At 32.6% G+C, this 22,341-nt stretch overlaps 4 protein-coding genes across 5 annotated transcripts; 3 read left to right on the top strand and 1 right to left on the bottom strand.

Annotated features, from left to right (window-relative positions):
• Positions 1-384: 384 nt before the first annotated feature.
• LOC108912036 lies at positions 385-1,134 on the top strand. Its single transcript, XM_018717182.1, has 2 exons — positions 385-473; positions 591-1,134. The coding sequence occupies exon 2, from the start codon at positions 597-599 to the stop codon at positions 1,068-1,070; it is 474 nt and encodes a 157-aa protein (XP_018572698.1). The 5' UTR covers positions 385-473; positions 591-596; the 3' UTR covers positions 1,071-1,134.
• A 979-nt stretch (positions 1,135-2,113) lies between these two features.
• Positions 2,114-4,912, bottom strand: LOC108912033 (tRNA-dihydrouridine(20) synthase [NAD(P)+]-like). Of its 2 annotated transcripts, none has more exons than XM_018717177.2 (5): positions 4,605-4,912; positions 4,406-4,544; positions 4,016-4,348; positions 3,647-3,934; positions 2,114-2,935 (listed from the first exon to the last, which is right to left on the bottom strand). In XM_018717177.2, exons 1-5 carry the CDS (start codon positions 4,786-4,788, stop codon positions 2,494-2,496), a joined length of 1,386 nt encoding a protein of 461 aa, XP_018572693.1. In that variant the 5' UTR covers positions 4,789-4,912; the 3' UTR covers positions 2,114-2,493. The 2 variants fall into 2 exon arrangements, with proteins under 2 accessions (XP_018572693.1, XP_018572694.1); XM_018717178.1 differs by having other exon boundaries at positions 4,406-4,517.
• Positions 4,913-8,053: 3,141 nt separating this feature from the next.
• On the top strand, positions 8,054-9,834 carry LOC108912034. Its single transcript, XM_018717180.1, has 3 exons — positions 8,054-8,308; positions 8,497-8,765; positions 9,288-9,834. Exons 2-3 carry the CDS (start codon positions 8,609-8,611, stop codon positions 9,701-9,703), a joined length of 573 nt encoding a protein of 190 aa, XP_018572696.1. The 5' UTR covers positions 8,054-8,308; positions 8,497-8,608; the 3' UTR covers positions 9,704-9,834.
• Positions 9,835-13,865: 4,031 nt separating this feature from the next.
• LOC108912029 lies at positions 13,866-21,093 on the top strand. The gene is made up of 2 exons (XM_018717173.1): positions 13,866-14,073; positions 20,446-21,093. Exons 1-2 carry the CDS (start codon positions 13,866-13,868, stop codon positions 20,880-20,882), a joined length of 645 nt encoding a protein of 214 aa, XP_018572689.1. The 3' UTR covers positions 20,883-21,093.
• Positions 21,094-22,341: the final 1,248 nt, after the last annotated feature.

Below are 22,341 nucleotides of genomic sequence, written 5' to 3'. Positions count from 1 at the left end.
AGTTATAGGGAACCCTGATCAGAATATAGAAAAATATACAGGGTGTTCTATTTAAAAAAAACCGACTTATGAAGGTTTGAAGTTAACTAAACTCGGCATTAAATTTCTAGCACCCTGTAAGCAATTAACTCTTTCAGTCTCAGTGGTGCATAAAATGTACCGCCGTTTTTTATTCCTCCAGGTCTTGGTGGTACACATTTTGTACCAGTTAATCAAAAACATTTCCCAACTGTCACAGCCGACTTAGAATTGTACCCCCCCTTAAAATGTGTTATATTGGTTGCCTACTAAATATTGTTCTGAATATATTTGATTTTGTGACCGTTGGCTTTGTAGAGAAGTAGTTTTTAGATTAGATTTTATAATCCCTTCATGTGTTGCAATATTCCCGTGATTTTAAAGTAATATAAGGTGTTTTAGTTTAAAATTTTTATTATAAGCTTGAAAGTGTATTAGTGCAGATCAGAACACTGGTAAGTACAAAGTAATATTCGCTAACATAATCTTTGATAAAATTGAGGTGGTACAAATTATGTACCACCATGAACATTGACCAAAATTATTACTTTCGTTTTATTGTGTTTTTATAGATTGTAATGGACGATATAAATTTGAAAGGCTGGACTAGAGCCGAATTTTTGAAAGAATTTGAAAACCTTCCTTCAGATGAAGATTCAATAGTTAATGGCGAACTAGATAATCAATGGTATGAGGGAGAATTTAATTGTACTGTGGAAGTAGAAGATAATATGCAACAAGATGATATTGTTTATGCTTTTGTAGAAGATTCAGAATCTGATGGTTCTGAATGGAATGTACCTCTGAATAAAATTAGGGATATACAGAAACAGTTGCAGTATGATGCGGATCCTATTTGGTGCCAGACCAATAATATAATGGAACCACCTGGTTTTGATCAATATTCAGGAGTAACGCGAGTTGTTCAGGAAATTCAGGCTCCATCTCCATATAAGTTATTCAGGTTACTATTTGAAGCTGATATAATTAACAATATAGTGTTCCTAACAAATCTTTATCAAGATTATCATATTAGAGTAAGAATTTTTTAAGTACTTACATTTAAAAATTATTTAACAATCATTTCCCTTCAGCCATAGTGGTACAGACCCTGTACCACCCCCCCAGGAGTCTGTGAGCTAACACACAGTCACAAAATCACCTGTAATGTATTTAGTTATAAGTATTCTTTACAATAAAATCATTATAATTCACAAAAGCTATAGTTTAATTTTTTGTGATGCTTGGGTAAAAAAATTAATATAATTTCTGTGCCTGAAAGAGTTAAGCCACTTTGAAAGTATGGATGGGAAGCTTAGGGGTCTAGCTATCCCCCCTACAAATATTGTTGCTTTATCTTTCTTACTATAAAATACACATGGTTTGAAGCTAGTCACTGTTTCTCTCCATTTTTTTTTGAAAAAAATTAAATATCTCAAAAACAGTTAATTTTAGGAATAGAGAAACTTTATAAAAGTCCACCTAAAATATTACGTAGAATCCAAAATTGCAATAATATATATTGGGTGTTCCATTTAAAATAAGCAAGTTGATGGCGACTTCCGGTATAACCGGAAGTGGTACGTGGACGCCATTATTTTAGTTAAGAAGGGCATGCCCGAAAACCCGGTATCCCAAATTTTCAAAATTCAAATCGAAGTAGTCTCTGAAATAATTCTAATGGGCCGTCACCGTGAGATACCCTGTATATAGATTAACCTATACCGAATCATGTTGTTTGATTGGAATAAAATATTTGGTTTTCCACAAATTTTAAAAACTACGAAAAACGAAGCACTTCCAGGAACTTCCCTTAGTCTATTTGAGGTGTAACTAATGTAGGTTTCGCCATTAAATAAAATATAAAATTAAATAAAGTATAAGACACGTTCTAGAAAATTAATAATAATAATTTTAGTTATAAAACTGACTTAATAATTTAATTATTGAATTATGTTTATTATTAATTTATATTATTATTTGTTTATAAATTGTGATATTTTGAGATTTTACAGAAATGATAGTATAGTCAAATATAAACTGCATTTTCTTTCTTGAAATGTTCTGAAACAAAAAACACAAGTACTTTCCTTTCTATCTTTTTATTATTATTATCACACCAAATAAACATTTCCATATTACACATTTCCATTTTTGCATTACCAGTCAATTATATCCATAATAGAAAATTAAAATTAAAAACATGTTTTATTTATCGTGCACATTCAGTACGGTGGTTTATTATGTCTAATTCTTAAAATAGTAATAAAAACCATACCATAAGTAAAAAAAATTAATTCATAAACTACATTTGTTAAAATTTCATGTGTAATGTGCAAATACGCCCATAACCGGAGAAAGGGATAAGATTTAGCAATTTCCCTTGTGTACAATTTCAAATATTTTAAATTATTATTTCAAATGTCTTCTGTCACTTAATGCAAACAACTGAAATGACATTCGTCATGCATTATCCTATTCCAAAATACTTCCATCTTTTACTAAATCTTCTTTACTGATTAGTCCCAGAGAAACGCAAGCAACCAAAGCAGCTCCTTGCTCAGCGAATCTTTTGTTCTTCTCCCAATACGAGGAACTATATTTAACATCGTTTAGAGTGGCCACAGCTCTAAATAACTTGTCTTCGTTAAAAACTTTATACTTGGGCAAGTCGAATTTGTTTTTGGCACAGTAAGCTATAAGTTTTGACTTTGGCAGATCAGGATCAGTAACGAAATTCACTCGGATAAAAGCACATTTCATCGTCACATGGACACCTTCTCCGTCTATATCAGTCTTTTGCTTTTTTCGTTTGGGGTCAAGTAGGTCAGGGGTAACTTCTCTTCGACCAAGTATACCTTTCGATTGATATTCTAACTGCTTTTTTCGACAGTAATCCCCTAAATTCCATATAGCACTACAAAAATTATATAAAAATATACTAAGTATTACTTTGTTAAAGAGCAAATATGTATATAAAAATATATTAAAAATATGTAGTTATTGACAAAAAAAAGTTTTTGAATTAATTTGAATACAATAATTAAAATTACATATTAGTGGTTTAATTGGTAGTAAGTGACTTAATTTGCTTAAAAAATTTCACATAAACATGTACTTGGAAACATTTCAGTTTTGAGATACAGGGTGTTGAAATTTAAAAAATATATTATATTTATTTAAATATTTCCAAAGATGCTTGACACACATTGATGAAACTTGGGTTACTGACAACTAATTATGGGCTAAAATTTGTAGAAAATACCACCCTAAGAATCTTAGAATTTTGATACCACTGAATATTTTAGAAATTGGATAAACTTTGCTGAGCTTTCCAACAAAACAATTTATCTTCTATTTTATTTGAAAAGGAAGCCATTTATGAGTTATTTTTAAAAATTTAAAATGAGTGCGACATAGTTAAATAAATCGAGAATAACTCTAAAACTAATAGTTTCACAAAAAAATGTACGAATTTTTTTGGTAGAAATATAATTTTATGTATATCGTAACCATAAAAAATTTAGTCCAAACATTAATCTATATGATATTTAAAAAAAATAGTAAAATTTGTTCACTATCAAAATTTGGCAGAGTACATCATTAATATCCTGTAAATTTAACTTACCAGATTTGTTCTAAAGTTTGACATTCTAGAAATTTCTTCCCCCTAGGTGTTTCTTGTAATTCTCGTAACATATTTTGCACACAATATTTTGTATTACTGGGAGAATTGTCGTAATCGACAGCATATTTTAAGTAATCCTTAATAACGTCTTCCAAGTCCTTCATTCCTTTCTTTCTAAATATTGAGCAATTAGTTTCAGCTGTTCTAGCTATCATAACACTACTGCTTCCGCATTCTTCCTTAAATTTAAAAATATCACTGTATTTGTCTATTTCTCTAGAACCTCCACTAAAAATTAGTTATGTATGATATACAAATAAAAAAATATATTGAACTATATTTAAAAATTTGAATTTACGTGTTACTTACTTTGCAATAACTGGTATACTTAAAACTTCAGAAATTTTTTTGATTGTTTCACATCTGTTAGGGTGTTGAGGTCTTTCTACTTTAGTTCTACCATGAACCGCTATTGCCGATATACCTGTAGATGCCAATTCTTTAACTAAATTTAAAGTATCATCGATACTCTCAAAAACTCTAATCTTACAAGTTACAGGAATTTTAATATTTGCGACCAAATGACATAAAATACTTTTTGCTTTTTCGGGTTGATACAGCAATGCAGCACCCATCCCACCTTTCAATGAAAACTCCTTTGGGCAGCCCATATTTATATCAATACCAGCAACATCATTTTCACTGAAAAGTACTTTTTATTAAAAAGCTATTTAGGTATCTTTTGTAAAATTAAGTTACATTAATTTTGCAACCGCTAATGCTCTTGCTGGATCACTGGTCCCTAATTGTACCACCACTTTATTTATCTCTTTTCCACAAGTACGAAAAACAACGGTTCCATCTGATAAATCTAAAAAGTCTACAGTTCCTAATACATCTAAAATAAGAGTAAGTGAATTTAGGTGTTTAGTATACATTCAAAATGCCTGTAACTTACCATTCACTCTCCTCACCGATTTTAAAAATTTCCAGTCAATGAGTTCTTCAGAATAAACAATATCAGCCCCATAATCCAAAGCTAATAATCTCATTGGTAAGGTACCGACTCGTACCATAGGAGCTAATATTAGTTTGTTTTCATAAGACAATCGTGTTTTACATTCGCCCGTTACAATAGTCATATTTGTAAGGAAAATATAGATTATACAATAATTATATACATATTTTAAACCATAGATCTAATAATTAATATAGTATATTAACTGTGTTTTTAGGTTATAATCATGGGTTATAATTATGAACTTATTTAAGGTTAGGTTATATTCTTCCTCTTCCTCTTCTTTGATTCATCGAAAACGTTTGATTTAGTACTTTTGAATTACTCTGATCACTGGAGCATATATGGAGGAAGCACGATTACGGCGATAGTGACAGGAGACAGAGATAGATTAAGTTTGTGTCAATGAAGAATATACACACTGGAAGAGATACGTATTCTCATGTTCATGGGGCCAATTTTTAATATATGCATTTCGTCTATGTGAGTGAGGGCTTTTCGTCTCTCCGTTGATGTGAAGGTAAACTCTTAATACAAATTTAAATATTACCAACAGAAAATATAGAATGTTAGGTATTAGTAAAATGGTCATAAACAATAATGTAATGAAGAACGAAACAAATCGGACCTGCTGTTGCCTTCTCTTTCCATACCCCTGACCTGATCTCTTCATATTGGTTTGGGAATTATCTTTCTCTCTCGCTCAGGCACGTGTTTGGCTAACACAATTTCTCCCTACAAGAGAGAGAGCGAGTAGCCAAACTAGCGCGCTTTCTCTCTATAGCGTCTTCTGTTAACACGCACACGCAGTACTTCCTCCATGTAGTATTTGCTGTAAGGTTCAAATACTTCAAATCATTATCAGTATACCATAGGCCATAGAGCATCAGTATATTTATTATTTACATTTTTTCTACATTTTTATAAACTCTAAAGGCCGTCGCACAACTAAGTATTGGCGCACACTAATGTCCGTATTTATAGTCGGTACTTCGATCGCCGCCGCCATTATTCTATGGCTAGAAATTGGCCTCAATGATTTGGGATCGAGGGGGATTATCCCTCTTTATCCTGCCTCATCTCGTGTAGGCCTGGACAGCCTTCGTAGGTGGGCCCCATCCGTCGTCTACCCCGACCGCAAATGCGGCCGGTGTAGGCGCTTTGTGGGACCTCCTTTTGTCCTGGCTGGGCCCCGCCGGCTAGGGCCCTTTCTTCTGGCGCTCTTCTTGCTTCGCCGGCTCGTCTGTGTAAACCCCGGGGGTAGTGTCATGTTTATGTGTGGTATGGTTGGGTAGGGTAGTGCGGCTATGCAGCCTGGGATGCGCTTTGCTAAGGTGGCCCTTAGGCTAGCGCGGGAGGGGAGGGTTAAGGAGGGTATGGGGGGTGTGTGTGTGTGTGTGTGTGTGTGTCGTTGTCTTCGTTTCTTGATCCTGGCTGTCTCTGAAACAGAAAAGGTTAGCGGGCAGGGGGGGGGTCATTGGGGTGGTCACCCAGGGTCAAAAAGTTGGTGTCTAGGTCTTTTGTGTTTGTCGGTCACGTCGGGTACGTAGTCAACGGCTTGCCTGAGGAGGGGATTGTCATGTCTAGCGGCTACGTCAAATCGTTTCTCCGCGTTTTGTCTTATTGTCTGTGTAGCGTTTGTGTATTGTAAGTCTCGTAATATGTCAGTGTTTCTTACGTACCAGGGCGCGTCGGTGGCCGTGCGGAGGGCTATGTTTTCCACAGCCTGTAATGACTTTAAGTGGCTTTTTGCCGCGTGACCCCACGCCGTGGAGGCGTAGGTTAGCTGCGGTTGAAGTACCACCTTGATAAGCGTTCGCTTATTCCTTAAACTGAGGGTGTTTCCACCTTTGAGTAAGGGATAGAGCCTAGCCCTGGTGGTCTTCGCTCGCGCCACCGTCTCCACGATGTGCGGTTTCCACGTGAGACGCTGGTCCATCGTCACGCCCAGGTATCGTGTTTGTCGATTCCAGGAGATGGGTTCCTGGGATAGTGTCAGTCTGTCGAGGTTTTGTGGGATTTTTCGTTTGGTAAAAAGGATAGCCGAACTTTTGTTGGGATTAATTTTGACTTTCCACCTGTTGCACCAGGTTTCAAGTTGGTCTAAGGAGCTTTGGAGGAGGTAGACGGAATATCTAGGATCTACGGATTGGGATGTGATTGTCAGGTCGTCGGCGTATAAGTATATGTTGGTGTTGGGGGGATGTGGGATGTCGGAGTTGTAAATGGTGTATAGGTGTGGGGACAGGACGGTGCCCTGGGGGACTGTACTTCGATCAAACTCAAACTTAAGCACTGAGTCACAATATAATTTCTTATGGCGAAGTATTGTTCAAGATTGAGTTTGATCGAAGTACCGACTATAAATACGGACATAAAAGTGATCTTGTAGTCTATTCTAGAATCGTTGGATGAACAATGTGTATGTTAGTTAATAGTTTCTTTTTCTTACGACGGTAATTGAGAGAAACTATTATGAATATGCATTGTTCAAGAACAGAGCCCCTTGATCAGAGCAACCGGTAAAGAAATTAAATCACTTTAGTCTCCTAGTACACGTTCCCAATATGTGTAAAATATGCATACTTTTACAAAAGTGCCTGCCAGATCTAACAACGGAAATAAGAAGTTGATCAATTTTACCTTAGTTTCGAAATAAATATAAACGTTAGTAAAATCATTTCGCGAGTTTCCCATTATAATAGACGAGGCATTTTGATGATATCTGATGTATCTATACAATCCAACTGGTAACTGGTGATAAGTTTAACAAGTTTTTAATCAAACCGGTCAATTTGAAAGTGAAGTCCATCAGTCATTACGGTTTTCTTTATGAATTCATAGGAGGGGAATTAGCTGTTTTCGTTATTATGACATATTTTTGAATGATCATTTTAAATAAGAAAACATAAATAATTCTGTTTTTAATGGGTGTTCTCAACATTAACAGTCAATTCTGTTTTTTTATGTTCCTATTGATTTGACGTGTCATTAATTCATTTATTTGGTGCAATGAGAAACTCTCGGATTATACAGAAGAGGATAAACGAATCGCCATAAGAAGTTATGCGGACATTAGAAAAGTACTGATAGGTACTTATAATTGGCAAGACTACTTTTTTTTAATTGATTTCTATCTATTTCAATATATTTAATACCATCACAACTATTGTAAAAAATATGCAAAATGATAAACGGAGTTAGCAGTATTATAGTACTATCAAAGTATCAAAAAGAATTAAAATGAATAATTATTATGTGAAAGAAAATGTGAACAGCAGTTGGAATATGATTCTAATCCCACCATTTCGTTCTTATATCTCCAATCCCGTGTCTGTTTATTCTGTGCCAGTGGTGTCAATGACACTTGTGTTGAGTAAAAACAAAAATTGAGGTTATGGCACTCGTCATAATGTCGCAAATTGTATTTGTATCTTTAAAAAAATATTCTGAATGATAGAAACATTATTTCCATGTGTTTACGACAGTGCTATAAAGTGTTTATAACAATTTGACCTTGTTGTAATGAGATGTCATATTTATTTTATTTTTATTAGTTATGATTTACAAGTTTTTATTAGGCCACAGGTTGTTGTAGCTAGTTTAATCTATTTTTAAAAATTCGTGCCGCGTTTTAGAGTGGGGTAAGGAAATTTAATACCAAATAATAGATTTTTCATTTACAATTATTTTATTGGGAGGAATAAATTTGTAAATAGTATAAGTATAAATTATATTTAACAGACAGAATACTAGTTTTTATTTATTTCAGTTTTTAGATAGGTATCAACACAGTACTAAAAATGTTTCATCCAGGTTTTTCTTTTTTTAGTTTGGAGAAAGCAGTGATATAACCTTGAATTTGAAAATATTTTTCTATAATACATTTAGTAAAATATCTCCAAATATTTCATGGAGGCACAGAACAATTTAATTTAAAAATTATGACCACAAGATACTCCACAGCATTATCCCACATTATTCTAGCTGGAACTGGAATATATTGCTTAATAGGTTTAAAGAAATATGAGACCTATATTTTTCCACGTATATCATTTGGTATTATTACTTTAAATTCATTAATTGGCATTTGGAGATGGGGTAAGTGGAATTAAATTATTTTATTCATTTTAGAGCATAAAATAACATAAGTAGGTAATTAAGAAATAATTGTAATTTTCTCCTTCTAGAAAATTAAATATACGTATATGCAAGTACATTAAGTATTTTTGGGAAAACCTATTCAGGAGTAATAAGTTTAATAAATTTTTTTGTTGCTAATTAAAAAATTAACATTCACAGCAAAACATCTAAATTTTTTATCATTTCTTTTATTATAAACCATGATTTTAATCCTGCTAGAGTAAAATCTGGTAATACATAAAATATGTTGTTGAGTTACCTACAGTGATTAAAATTATATTATCTTAATTTGGTACCACTCTGAAATATTGAATAATTAATTTGCATAGTTTGCATTCATATTATATCCTGTTTTTCTGTTTACATTAAGCATAAATTAAAAGTGAGGTTTTTACTGTCTCATTTTAAAAATGTTAAAAATGGCGTTTTTTAATAATTTTAAGAATATATAAATAGAGGTGAGATTTTTTTTTATTTTAGGTAATCCATCATTTGGACAAAGAGCGGTAAAATTATATAGGTTCACCTCACTGTTACAAGACTTATTGGCGCTTCCATGTGTTGTGACTACAATATGGCTGACTTATGGGTACATGTGGGAGATTGCGTATGCATACACGTTGGTATCACTGTTCCCTTTATTAGCTTACGTATGTGATAACAGCTATAACACTGATATGGTGGATGTTGTTATAGGAGCAAACTGCATTTCATTGGGTGTTTTGTCGTTCATTCACCAAAATTATTTTGGTGTGTCTGCTTCCATTTCATATGCATTTAATCATTACATCATTAAGAATGATAACGAGACTTATTTCAACGTAACTTCTCAGGACTTATACAATTATGCGATGTGCTTTTTTGCATTTTTTGCTTTGAAAACTGTTCTGGACTAAACTGTAATGACCAAGTTCTAACGACTGTTGGCTTAATAATGTATGCATATCATTGTTGTACTATGTCTATTTTTGTATCAAATTTTGATTGTATAATATATTAACAGATATAATAAAATTTATATTGTATACTTCTGCTATTTTATTAGTTTTTACTATATTATTTAACTAACTGAATTATTTTTCTGTTGCTACATTTGCCTCATTCAAGTCTAATATAATGTGTATATTGTGTTGCCTATACAAAGGTTCATAAAAGTGTTTAAAAAATATTCTGGCGAGACGAACAATGAAGTACTGAGTAAAATGGAATTGTAAATGTTAACAAACCCACAGAAATTCAAATTTCAGTTGTTGAATCTTTAGGTCTGTGAGCAGGGTCATACTGGGCCAGAAGGGCCTGGGTGGCATTATGCAGTACGAAGGAACTATTTTGCATGTGGTCGTAAGCCTGGGGTAGGTAGGGTAGGGGGTCCGTGCAGGCTAGGGCTCGGCTGGCAAACGCCACCTCGACTATATAAGACCAGTCTGACACTGTCTATGAGTAAATCGTGTATGATGAAAAATCAGGTATAAAGAAATAACAGACATTCAGCCTTATTCATATACGATAATACTGTCTACTAACATCCTATTAAGATCCTACTAAGAAATTTGTATTCATAAAAGGAATTAGTAAACTATTAGTCCTAGTTGGTAACTAAATTTTTAGTAGCGTGCTGGGGTATGTTTATCGGAGATAGTATAAAAAAACCGTCACTGTCATCTCGTCTGTCTACATTTGAAGTTTGAAGTTTTCTGAAAAGTCTAAGATATTTTTAGTTACAGTTATATCTTTTTTATATTTTATGTGTTTTAACTGGATATTCTGAAATACACGAAATAAAAGGGATAATAAATATAATAATGCCAATTTGAAATGAAATAATTGATACATAGGTGTAACATACAAAATAATTTTACATATATGGAACACTATTTGACAAGCATGACTCATCTCAGCAAATTATAAATATGTATGTTGTTGAAACACTACTCCACACGTCAACAAGCGTCGTCTTACACGACTAGACTTGTTTGTACCTGATTATTGGTTGTAAATACCACTACTCCACATAAGTTTATAACTATTATAGGTGTTGCTTCAGGCAGTATATTTACAGGGTTAAACTGTAGCGTGACCATTTTGTCATGCTAAGGCTAATAGGAGGTAATTTTGCCTTAAGAATTAATTAGGACTATTAAAAGACGAAGAATCTTTTTTAAATTATGACATTCCTCTAATAGTTTTGTTCTTCTTGTGCAGTCAAAACGGTTTTATTCAAATTATGTATATGTCCAATATGCAAGTAAAGGAATATTATACACTATTTAGGCACAGAAATTAAGCGATATTAAAAAAATACAAACATTTCGGTTGATTTTCAAAGAGCTGTAACTTGGAGGGAAATGGTCGTAGAGATAATCAAATAAAAGGAAATTGAAGCTTCAAGTGTCTAGTTTTCAGATCTGCAGTTTAAAATTTTTTAGCCTTGGCATTTTTTTTGATGAAAAAATTTTGAAAAACATTTTTGAATTTGATTTTTTTTTAATCATGAATGTTTTTTGATGAAGTAAATATGGATTATTATTAAAAAAACAATTTTAACTTATAAAAAGTGAAAAATTACTTATTATATTGATTTTCAGTAAAACCACTTTAAATATTCCGGGCACTAGGAAAAAAAATCGCAGCGTTTTGAAATTATCAGGGTTTCTTTAGGACAGTTTGAGGTTGAAAAGTTACAGTCGATATCCTCAGTTTATTAATTATTTGCAAAGTTATTCAAATATCCCTAGTTATGCAATTTTTTACCTTTCTTGTAACCCAACATGTTCACTTTGAAAAAAATTTTTTTATCAAAAACCCATAATTAGACTTGTAGAGTTTTCAAAACCCTGCTTGGATTTTCTGTACGACCATTAGTTTCCGAGTAATTGATTGCCAAAGTTAAAAATGATTTTTTTGATTTGATTTACGATAACTCAGCGACAAATAATCATACAAAGCATCGGAGCCTCGCAAATTGAAGAGAATGAAATTATCTACAAGAGTTTCATGATGAAATTACCAAAAAAATTTTTTAAGTCCATAGGCCTTTTTAAAAACAGCAAAAATTTACAATTTTCTTTTCCGTTGATTTTCTTATAATTACTCAAAAACTGCTGACGCTAAAAAAATTTAAACTGCGGATCTGAAAACTAGATACTTGAAGCTTCAATTTCCTTATTTTTGATTCTCTCTACGACCATTTCCCTCCAAGTTAAAGCTCTTCGAAAATCACCCAAAATTTTAGGATTTTTTAAATATCCCTTAATTTCTATGCCTAGTTATTTATGATTTATTTATTTTATATTTCAGTCAAAACTGTATGCTGATAAATATAAATGTGACCATTTGGCATATTAAAAGTTTTTTTAGCTTAGTTACTGTTAAATAGTCTCTTAAACTTATTTAATTTCTATATAAAATGTCCTACTTTCAAGACAATTATTTTCCTTTTTGCTAACGTATTTAATGGTTTCATGTATTAGGAAGAAAATGAAGAATCCCGTTACAACACGTTCGTAGAAAATGAATTGATAGTTGCTAAAATACGGAGGATGAAAATGGTCTTATGAACCTGTTTTTTTGCATGTAGTTTCAAATAGATCCGAGTGTAATGCGTAGTGTATATTGTGTTGCTTATAGAAGGATTATTTTTCTGCGTGTGTTGGTATTTTAGATTAGGCTCTCTTTCCTAATCTAAGGTTGGTATGCTGAAATCAGTGATATGGGTTAAACTTAAGGATTTTATAGGATAGGATTGCATAAAATCTTTGGGTTAAGCTTGTATCAGACAATGCAATTTAGTTGCGAGGACAAAATTGCCGGAATTTAGTTGCGGGGATAAAATTGCATGCTTTATTATCACACAATGGGACAGAATTGCTGCAATTTGTTTAGTTTGCAGTACTGTTACCAACTGTGAATTGCTTCTTTCTTGTATATTGTAAACAATTATTTTTTATTCAAGCAAAACGTTGCAATGGATGAAAATTTAAAAATTAATTGTTGTATAGCTTTAATAGTGGCTTCAACGTGTTACTAACAACACCATGACCAACAGCCAACAACAGTTAGGTTGGTAATAAACAAATCTCCATAAAAAAAACTAGAATCTCTGCAATTTTGTTGCTCGGAATAGAGCATGTCATGCAATTCAGTTACCGCGACAGAATTGCATAGTCTGATAAGAATTTCATGGATTTTATCGAGGCAACCTAATCCCTGCAACAAAATTGCATTGTCTGATACGGGCTTTAAATTTATGTTTTGTCGATGTAAATGGCCCTCAAATTATTTATTTATACAGGGTCTTATAACGAGTTGTCACAAACTTTTAAGTCTGATCGCCGTCAATCAGCGACTGGCCAATATAAAATTTTAAACCCTAAATACTTTTGATTCTAAAAAAAAGCTTATGCAATCAGCCACTTATTGACAGATTTTCAGAATTTTTTAATTTTTTTTGGCTCATTTCGAAGTTTTATGAAAACACATTTTCATTTATTTGTACAGTACAGTACTCCTTAATACGGAAGATATTGACCATGGGCTGGGTGCTGGGCTGGGTGCATTAAGGACTTTACATTATCAATATAATGTATGTTCTTTGTTCTCCTTTTCCCATAAAATGTTCCATATCCTTTCACATACCTCTCTTTCAATATTAAGGGAATATATAAATACAAAATACGAAAAATAGAATACGACTACGTTAAAATAAAACTTGTACAGAATCGCAGAGTAGCAAAACTGAACTTTTCTAAATTTGGTGCGTATTATAGAATTTTTATGAACAGTTTAATTTGACTATTCCGACGTCGCTGATTACTTTGAATGAAATTTGGTAAACTTTATATCTTCAGTGGTTGCCGGTTTGTTTACCATGCATCTTGAGTATACCTACTACTTTCGAACTAGCTTATCAAAGCCAAAACTTTTCCAAAAACAAGTCAACCTATTATACTTTGTAAAACACGCGATTGTTTTGGTACTTGACACTCGAAACTGCAGTCAATGTCAAACATTTTTTATCATCTAATTCAAAATTTTAGTTTCACTTAATCAAAATTCACAATGAAAGCCAAAATATCGGTGAAAAGCAAACCATCAGTTGTCAAAGCAAAGATCATCCCTTTTGCTTCTCATATTGTGCTGACTGTGATAAATTTGTATTGCCTCGTTATGTACTATACCAACATTATGGGCAAGAATTTTTTAGATTTGGGCTATGTTGCGTACTTGACAATGTTCATGAATGGACTAGTTGGCCTCTCTAGAATCGGTAAGTGATTTAACGGATTGGTTTGAAAGAGATATTATAATATCTATTAACTTGCGACAATATACTTATTAAAAAAAATGCTTGAATGGGTATTTCAGATTGTAATAGAAATAGTAGGTATGTACATCAAAAGAATAATTTTAGAATTTAATTTTCTTTAACTTTTTCCGAGTAATTTTGAGGTATACACTGTTGCCCAAAATGATGGAACAAAATTCGTATTTTTTCCAGTTCAGATTTTAAAAAATCGCTGAAGCAGGTCAATTAGTAAATAGAAATTGTCACTTTTCTGCAATATTTTCTATTTCTTTCTATTACCGAATTTTTTTTTTAACAGGACGCTCTATATTTTATAGCAAATTCTGTAGTAAATAGATAGCCCTTCTAAAGACGAATTCAGCGATATAAGGTTATTATGTACCTACTTTTTTGTCATAGTTGTCAAAAAAATGTAAAAAATTGTCTTTTATGTCGCGCTGAGGGCTATTTCAAACAGTCTTAGTCTCTTATGTACTTTAAAAAACGTACCTACTGTTCATTAATCCTTTTCTACCTACTTTAAAGGTTTTTTTTCCATAAAAAAACCGCTATAAACACATAAAATTCACCAGAGTACCATAGGTATGACGTGAATCGTTTTAGTTTCAATTCATTCGTTGTTAAATTATTTTGAAAAAGATAAAATCCGTAGTTAACAGAAGGTAGGTATGTGACTTATTTCACCATAAATATCCAGACAAGAGAATTAGTCGAGTTACAGTAAGTAAAGTATCCAAAAAGTTTGAAGAAACCGAAAGTATAAAAGATTTACCTGGATTAGGAAGGCGAAGAACGGTAAGCGAAAATGACCATCTAAATGTGATGCTCGCCGTTACTGAAAATCCTCACTCATCCATTAGATGTATCTCAGCCAACTTCAACTTGTCGAAGTCCTCAGTTCACAGAACTCTGAAGTCTCAAAAGTGGAATCCTTACAAAGTTTACGTCTTACAAGAACTATGCGCAGATGACACAGACATAAGATTACAGTTTTGCGAGGAAATTAGAAATTTATTTGAAAAAATCATATGATTTTCATTGACGAAGCAACTTTTTGCTTAAAAAGAACCGTGAACAGGCAAAATATAGGTTTTGGAGCTCAAGAAATCCGCATTGGATGCAAGAAAAACATACACAACGGTCGCAAAAAGTGAACGTTTGGGTTGGAATAGTAGGAAATCGCATACCTTATTTCTTTGAAGGCAATTTGAAGTTGACATTTACTTGGATTTTTTGTGTTTTCCAGCCCTGAAATAAATTTTTTCTAACCCTGATGAGCACGATATGCCTGCTGGTGATTATTATTATTATTAAAAAGCAAAGTAGACCGATCAAAATAACTCATTTAAAGGGAAAAAAAAGAAAATTGTTACCTGGACTTTCATAAGTGGAAATGGTAAAGGGGTTTATAATAAACGAAAAAAAATTAATGCGTGAGCAGGGGCGGTGGAGGGTTGATTTGGGGGGTTGAAAAGTTATGAAAAATTGTATCATTGGGATTTCTGGCGAAGTTGGCGTTAAACAAAAAAGTGTCTAATACAAAAGTTGTAGATCATGCAAAAATCTACAACTCTTGTAGAGATCATTTTTTAACATAACCTGAAAATTTCCGAGAAAAATGCAAAAAACAGTTTTTTTCTGATATTTCGTTTTTTATTTCTCATTTCCGCAAAAATAATTTAATTTTGACGAAACTTGGTGAAAGTATACCTTTCGTTGTCTTAAATAACCTCAATTTTTTTTAGATACAAAAATGAAGAATTTTTTGAGATATTAATTTTTTTGGCCTGAAACACTTTTTTTCAAAGAAAACTTAAAAAAATCATCGTACAGTTTTGCAGGTAATAATTTTTTTCGTTTTGACATACTTTTTGGTGAAATAAAAAAAATTGTAATCACAGTTCAAAACATGCTCAAAATGCAAAAAAGTAAAAAATGACTTGCAGCAATGAATTTTTCAGTAATTGTTGATAATTTGTTTAAATTAAAAAAAAATCAAAAACTGATTACACCATTCAATTGTACGGAAAAAATACAAAAAAAAAACTGTCTCATTGTTTGACCCAAAACTATTTTTGTACATACAGTACTGCTATAAACATAAGTCGAATAGTGAACAAATAAAATAAATAATAATTTTTTTCCGTAGGATCGATTAGTGAACTTACTTATTTTTTTTTAAAGTTTGATGAATTCATAGATATATAGTGCGTCCAAAATATGGATGGGATTGCATTAGGATCTAGGAAACGGTAAGAGATACGGGTTGGCTCATATTAGAAAAAAGTTTTTTTATACCTAACAATATGCTGTTTAGAAAGTTTTAAAATTCCGAGTAGTTCCGGAGATATCCGGAAAAACTCGAAATTTTGCAAAATTTATTAATTTTTTCTGGCTTTATTCGGAAACGAATTTTAAAATAAATTAAATATTTACAATGCAACTTTTTTCGCTCTATACAATGGCGTCAACATTTTTGCAATCCGACGCTTCGTCTTCAAGGGGCCATCATCAGGTTAATTTTTTTAAATACATTGCAGCAATTTTTATGATAAAATCTAAAATCATTTTTAATTCTGAATTGGGGGATTTTACTATTGTAATCGCTTAAATAGTTTTTAATCATAACAGTATAAAAGTCAATACCGCACAAAATATCCAACAATTTTTTACTACTGTTAGCAATACTAATTAGAAATAATAAAATATTTCATAAATTCGTATTATTTTTCTATTAGGTACAACTTTTTAAATTGTGGATTAAAAAAAATTGTTGGACATTTTGTGCTGTATTGACTTTTATTCTGTCCGCTCTCTCTCTCTCTCCTCCAATAGGTATTTTGAAAGCGTCCAGAGCCGTACTCAGGAAAGATTTTTAATGATAGCTAAAAACCTGTTTAAGCGATTACAATAGTAATATCATCTAATACAGAATTAAAAATGACTAGATTTTGTCAAAAAAATAAAAGCGATATATTTAAAAAAAAATAATCTGATGATGGCCCCTCGAAGACGAATCGTCGGATTGCAAAAATGTTGACGCCATTGGATAGAGTGAAAAAAGTGGCAATGTAAATATGCAATTTATTTAAAATTCGTCTTCAAATAAAGCCAGAAAAAAATAAAACGATTTTGCAAAATTTCGGGTTGTCGGATTTCGCGTCAACAGTAGACTTTGCAGTTAATACTTTGTATTGCTGAAATCTCAAATCATCCATAGATAATTTATCATTTGTGCATTTGTAATTCGACTTAGATGATTATAATAATACTGTACAAAAATAAAGTTTTGAGTCAAACAATGAGGCACAGTTTTTTTTAATTTTTTTTTCCGTAGAATTGAATGGTGTAATCAGTTGCTGAATGTTTTTTAATTTAAACAAATTATCAACAATAACTGAAAAGTTCATTGTTGCAAGTCATTTTTTATTTTTTTTTGCATTTTTGAGCATATTTTTGAACTGTTATTACAGATTTTTTTATTTCACTAAAAAGTATATGTCAAAACGAAAAAAAATATTACCGGCAGAACTCTGTACGATGATTTTTTTAAGTAGAATTTTTCTTTGAAAAAAGTGTTTCAGGCCGAAAAATATGAATATTTCAGAAACTTCTTGATTTTTTTATCTAAAAAATTTGAGGTTATTTAAGACAGAGAAAGGTATACTTTTACCAAGTTTCGTCAAAATTAAATTATTTTTGCGGAAATGAGAAAAAAAAAACGAAAAATCAGAGAAATACCCGTTTTTCGCATTTTTCTCGGAAATTTTGAGGTTATGTTAAAAAGTGTCCTCTACAAAAATTGTAGATATTTTCATAATCTACAACTTTTGCAGTGGATACTTTTTTGTTTGACGTCAACTTTCGCCAGAAATCCCAATGCTACATTTTTCATAACTTTTCAACCCCCCCAAATCAACCTTCCGCCGCCCTGTTCACGCATTTATTTTTTGTAGGTTTATTATAAGCCCTTTTACCATTTCCACTTATAAAAGTCCAGGTAACAATTTCTTTTCTCCAAGTGTAATTTGGTTGGATTAAAGAGTGTAGGTGAACAGACCAGATACTATCGAAGGATCGAAAAATCTTATCAGAGAAGTTCGAAACATAACACCAAATGTTATTCAAAATTTAATTGATAACTTTGAACATCGAATTGCGCATTGTGCAATGGTTAATGGGGGCCACTTTGAACATCTGCTGTAATAAAATAAAAAGTAGTACTAAATTATTATTTTAATGCCTCCATTTTTTGTCAACTATGACCAAAAAGTAGGTATAACCTTATATCGCTTAATCCGTCTGTTGAAGGGCTATCTATTTATACTATAAAAATGTCGGTAATATCTGTCAAACATGGCTCAAAAAAATAGAAAATATGGAAGAAAAGTGACAATTTCTATTTACTAATGGACCTGTTTCAGCGATTTTTTAAAATTTCAACCAGATAAAAAATATGAATTTTGTTCCCTTAGACCTTATAGGGCTAAAGCTATCCCTGAATTCAGGTCAGCGACCTCAAAAGCATACATACTTACAGGTTAACATTCGTGAAAGGCCTTTTCTTTACTTTGGCCTTGAAATGATCTTGACTTGACCTAAATGTGACCTTGTAGGGCTAAGCTATCCCCGAATTCAGTTCCCCCCCCCCAAAAGAAACTTATATACGGACTGGTTGAAATTCAATACAAGCCTTTTCTTTAGTTTGATCTTGAAATGACCTTGAATTGACTTGAAGGTGACCTTTAGGGTTACGCTATCTCCAGATTCAGATTCTACGAGCCCAAAAACCTATACACTCGCTGGACAAAAATCAATACAAGTCTTTTCTTCAGATTGATCTTGAAACGATCTTTACCTGACCTCCAGGTGACCTTAGATAGCTAAGCTATCCCCGAATTCAGGTTCAGCGATCTCAAAAGCATTGTACCTACTGGTCAAAATTCATTACATGCCTCAGTTTTTCAATCCATCAACTTGAAACTTCGTGAAGCTTACTCAGGCCTATAGCCAAAATCACATACTTCCCCCCTCCTTATCTCTGAAATTATTCATAGGATCACTTTGGGCCCATGACAACTTTTGACCAGAAAGTCAAAAACTATAACTACTCCAGTCGGCAGAGGCCGAAGAGTTACTGCTGGTGACATTTTCTTGATAACTCGGAAATAACTACACAGGTCTACTTTAAATGATGAGTACAATAACAGGCTAATTTGCTGACAAAGTATTTTTTCAGGAAAAAAAGTTATTAACAGTTTAATCGTGAAAAAAATTTTTTATAGTAGTTTTCTTTAAATAACTCAGCCGGATGACTTTGTACGAAAAAATGCTTAGGATATGATTTTGTTCGTAATAAAAATAGCTACAAAAGGTAAAAAAGGTTTACCCCACACGTACGATTTTGTTTTATGTTAATATGTTGAATAATGTACGACTACGGCTAACAGGCGCAAAATGTTAAGTAGCTTAGGATCTAAACGATGAAAATATATATTTTTTTAAATTGTAGGTAATTATGCTGGCTAATCTACCGTAATTATAAATATACATAAATATACGTCCAAAAATTAAAAAAACGGAGACGTATAAAACTAGGGTGACGTATAAAACCTTACCAAAACTGCAAAAATGAAGATACTTGAATTTTGCAAATTGCTTTTGGTTTCTGCATATTTACACTATGTGTGTACCAAATTTCAAGTGTCAGCAAAGCTTCGAACAAATTTGGCAAAGTTTCGAGTTTCAGATGCCGATGAATGTATAACACCTTATAGAACAAAAAGTTTTGCTCTCCTGATTTTCGGCTTTAGCGTCATTATTGTATATATATTGAACTATAGTTTTCGAAAGTTTTATCACTTTTTGTTTATAATTGACATTTTTACAGCAACTTAAAAAAATTGACGTTTTATACCGTTTTTCAATCTCACGGCTTTGTTATTGCAAATTTCGTAATCGGACCACCGCCATTTTGTAGCTATTTTTATTACGAACAAAATCATGTCCTAAGCATTTTTTCGTACAAAGTCATCCCGCTGAGTTATTTAAAGAAAACTACTAAAAAATTTTTTTCACGATTAAATTGTTAATAATTTTTTTTCCTGATAAAATACTTTGTCAGCAAATTAGCCTGTTATTGTACTCATCATTTAAAGTAGACCTGTGTAGTTATTTCCGAGTTATCAAGGTTTGACACACGCCGAACCTCTACCAACTGGACTATTCAGCAAAATCGACTGGGACCCATTTTTCATTGATTTTGTGCGAGGTTCTTTGTAAAAATTAAAATAAATAATTTCAAATATTCGCCTATTATTATTTTTTTTTCAGTTAACGAAGAGGCATTCCTCGATTTGAGAATCCTTCTGGACTACGGCCAAGTAGTCCTGTCTCATCCGTTCTTGACAGCAGTGCTCTGGCAGAAGCATGACGCAGGTCCCAAAGAAATCGCCGTGGCGCACTGCCTTCTTGGCCTAACAGCTTTCCTCTTCTTCGCCTTCATGGAATACAAAAGGTTGGACCTTAGTGATCTAGCGCTCATTATCAGCATCCCTTCCTCTATAATTGTGGGGGCACTTTTCGGAAACTATTTCGCTTGCGGAGCTGGCGTTTTGATGGCTCTTGCCTATTTTGGACTGAAAAGGGGGGAAGATTGCATATTGCAGACGTCACCAGTGCTGTCTGGAACCTTTAACTTTGCTATGGCCGCGTATGCTATACTCACTTTAGTGCAGTTTGAACCCGAGGGTTGGATACCCAAATTTTGAGTTCGCTTTTGAAACTACACAACGATTGGAAAGAGGATAGATCGTATTATTTTATTACATCTTTATTTATTGATTTGTTGTGTTGGGTGCCAACGTTGTCAAAAATCAAATAAATGGAGAACAATCCGCACTATTCTGCTTTTTAAATGAATAGGTATTTGAGAAACATCTACTATAATGAAAACACTTATTTCTTTTAAATTTGTAAACTGTTGACTGTAATATAGAATAGAAATAGAAAATATGAATTACCATTTGTGTCATACATTACCAATAAATTATTGTATTTAATTTTACTATAATTTTATTAAATATACCTATTTACTTTAAACAATTTAGATTACAACGCTGGATATTTTAAATGCTATTGGAATACTTATTGTAACCTGGATCAAAAATGAATTGTAGAGTAAATAAATCGATATCATCAAAACATCTAAAATATCTTATTAAAAAAAAACCTATATTTTTATAAGCAAATAAACTAAACAATATTCTCAATATGACTTCTGAAAGTTAATTGGGTAAACTTTACACCCGGATCAACAATATCATTTATTCTATTCAAGACCTTGGCATTCATATTATAACTGAAAAGTGTGACATTATTTTTGTTGGAATATGATAATATATTGCATCTCTCCTAGATTTACCCTAGTTATTACATATTCGGAACTCTTATGAAAAGAGCTTTAAGTTAAAAAAAAAATCGTCAAGATTCGTTGAAAAACAACGGAGTTACACACTATCAAAGTTGACGACCTATTGTTAAACAAATTAGGTTGGTAGTGGCAAAAAAATACTGTCATAACCGGCAACCCGAGTACTTTCCCAGATAAAAATATTTTATTTGTAGAAGTATGTTAAGTGCATAAGAAATATTGCCAAAACTCAATGGGTCGCTTGATTTTTCGGCGAGCCGTGGCGTGGCGGAAGGGTGGGGGAAGCGAACGACAGCGAGTCCGAAGAAAATGACGATGATATTCATAGTCCTGCCGTTAAAAAAGCGAAATTCGCTTGAAAATAATATATTTAACAGTCTGTAACTCCGTTGTTTTTCAATCTCCACCTCCACAATGAGCATTTTTGGTCTGATGAGAATCCTAATTTATCAATAGAGCGTGGTTATCAAAATAAGTTTCCCGTCAACGTGTGGGCCGGTATTGTAGGGGACTACTTAATCGGGCCACATTTCTTTCCACAAAGACTCAAAGGTGAAGTTTACTTGGATTTTTTAAGAAACTACTTACCTATTCTATTGGAAGATGTACCACTCGGATTAAGAAATGCAATGTGGCTGTTTCAAGATGGCGTGCCACCGCATTTTAGTTTAGCGGCCAGAGAATTCTTAAATGAAACTTTTCCTGAAAGGTTTTGTACAGTGGGCCCCTAGATCCCCTGACTTAAACCCAATCGATTTCTTTTTTTGGGGCTATCTGAAGACGCTTGTATACAGGAC

The sequence above is a fragment of the Anoplophora glabripennis genome, unplaced genomic scaffold, assembly GCF_000390285.2.
Source record: "Anoplophora glabripennis isolate ALB-LARVAE unplaced genomic scaffold, Agla_2.0 scaffold491, whole genome shotgun sequence".
NCBI classification, from domain to species: Eukaryota; Metazoa; Arthropoda; class Insecta; order Coleoptera; family Cerambycidae; genus Anoplophora; species Anoplophora glabripennis.
This window is presented reverse-complemented; position numbering and strand designations above follow the sequence as displayed.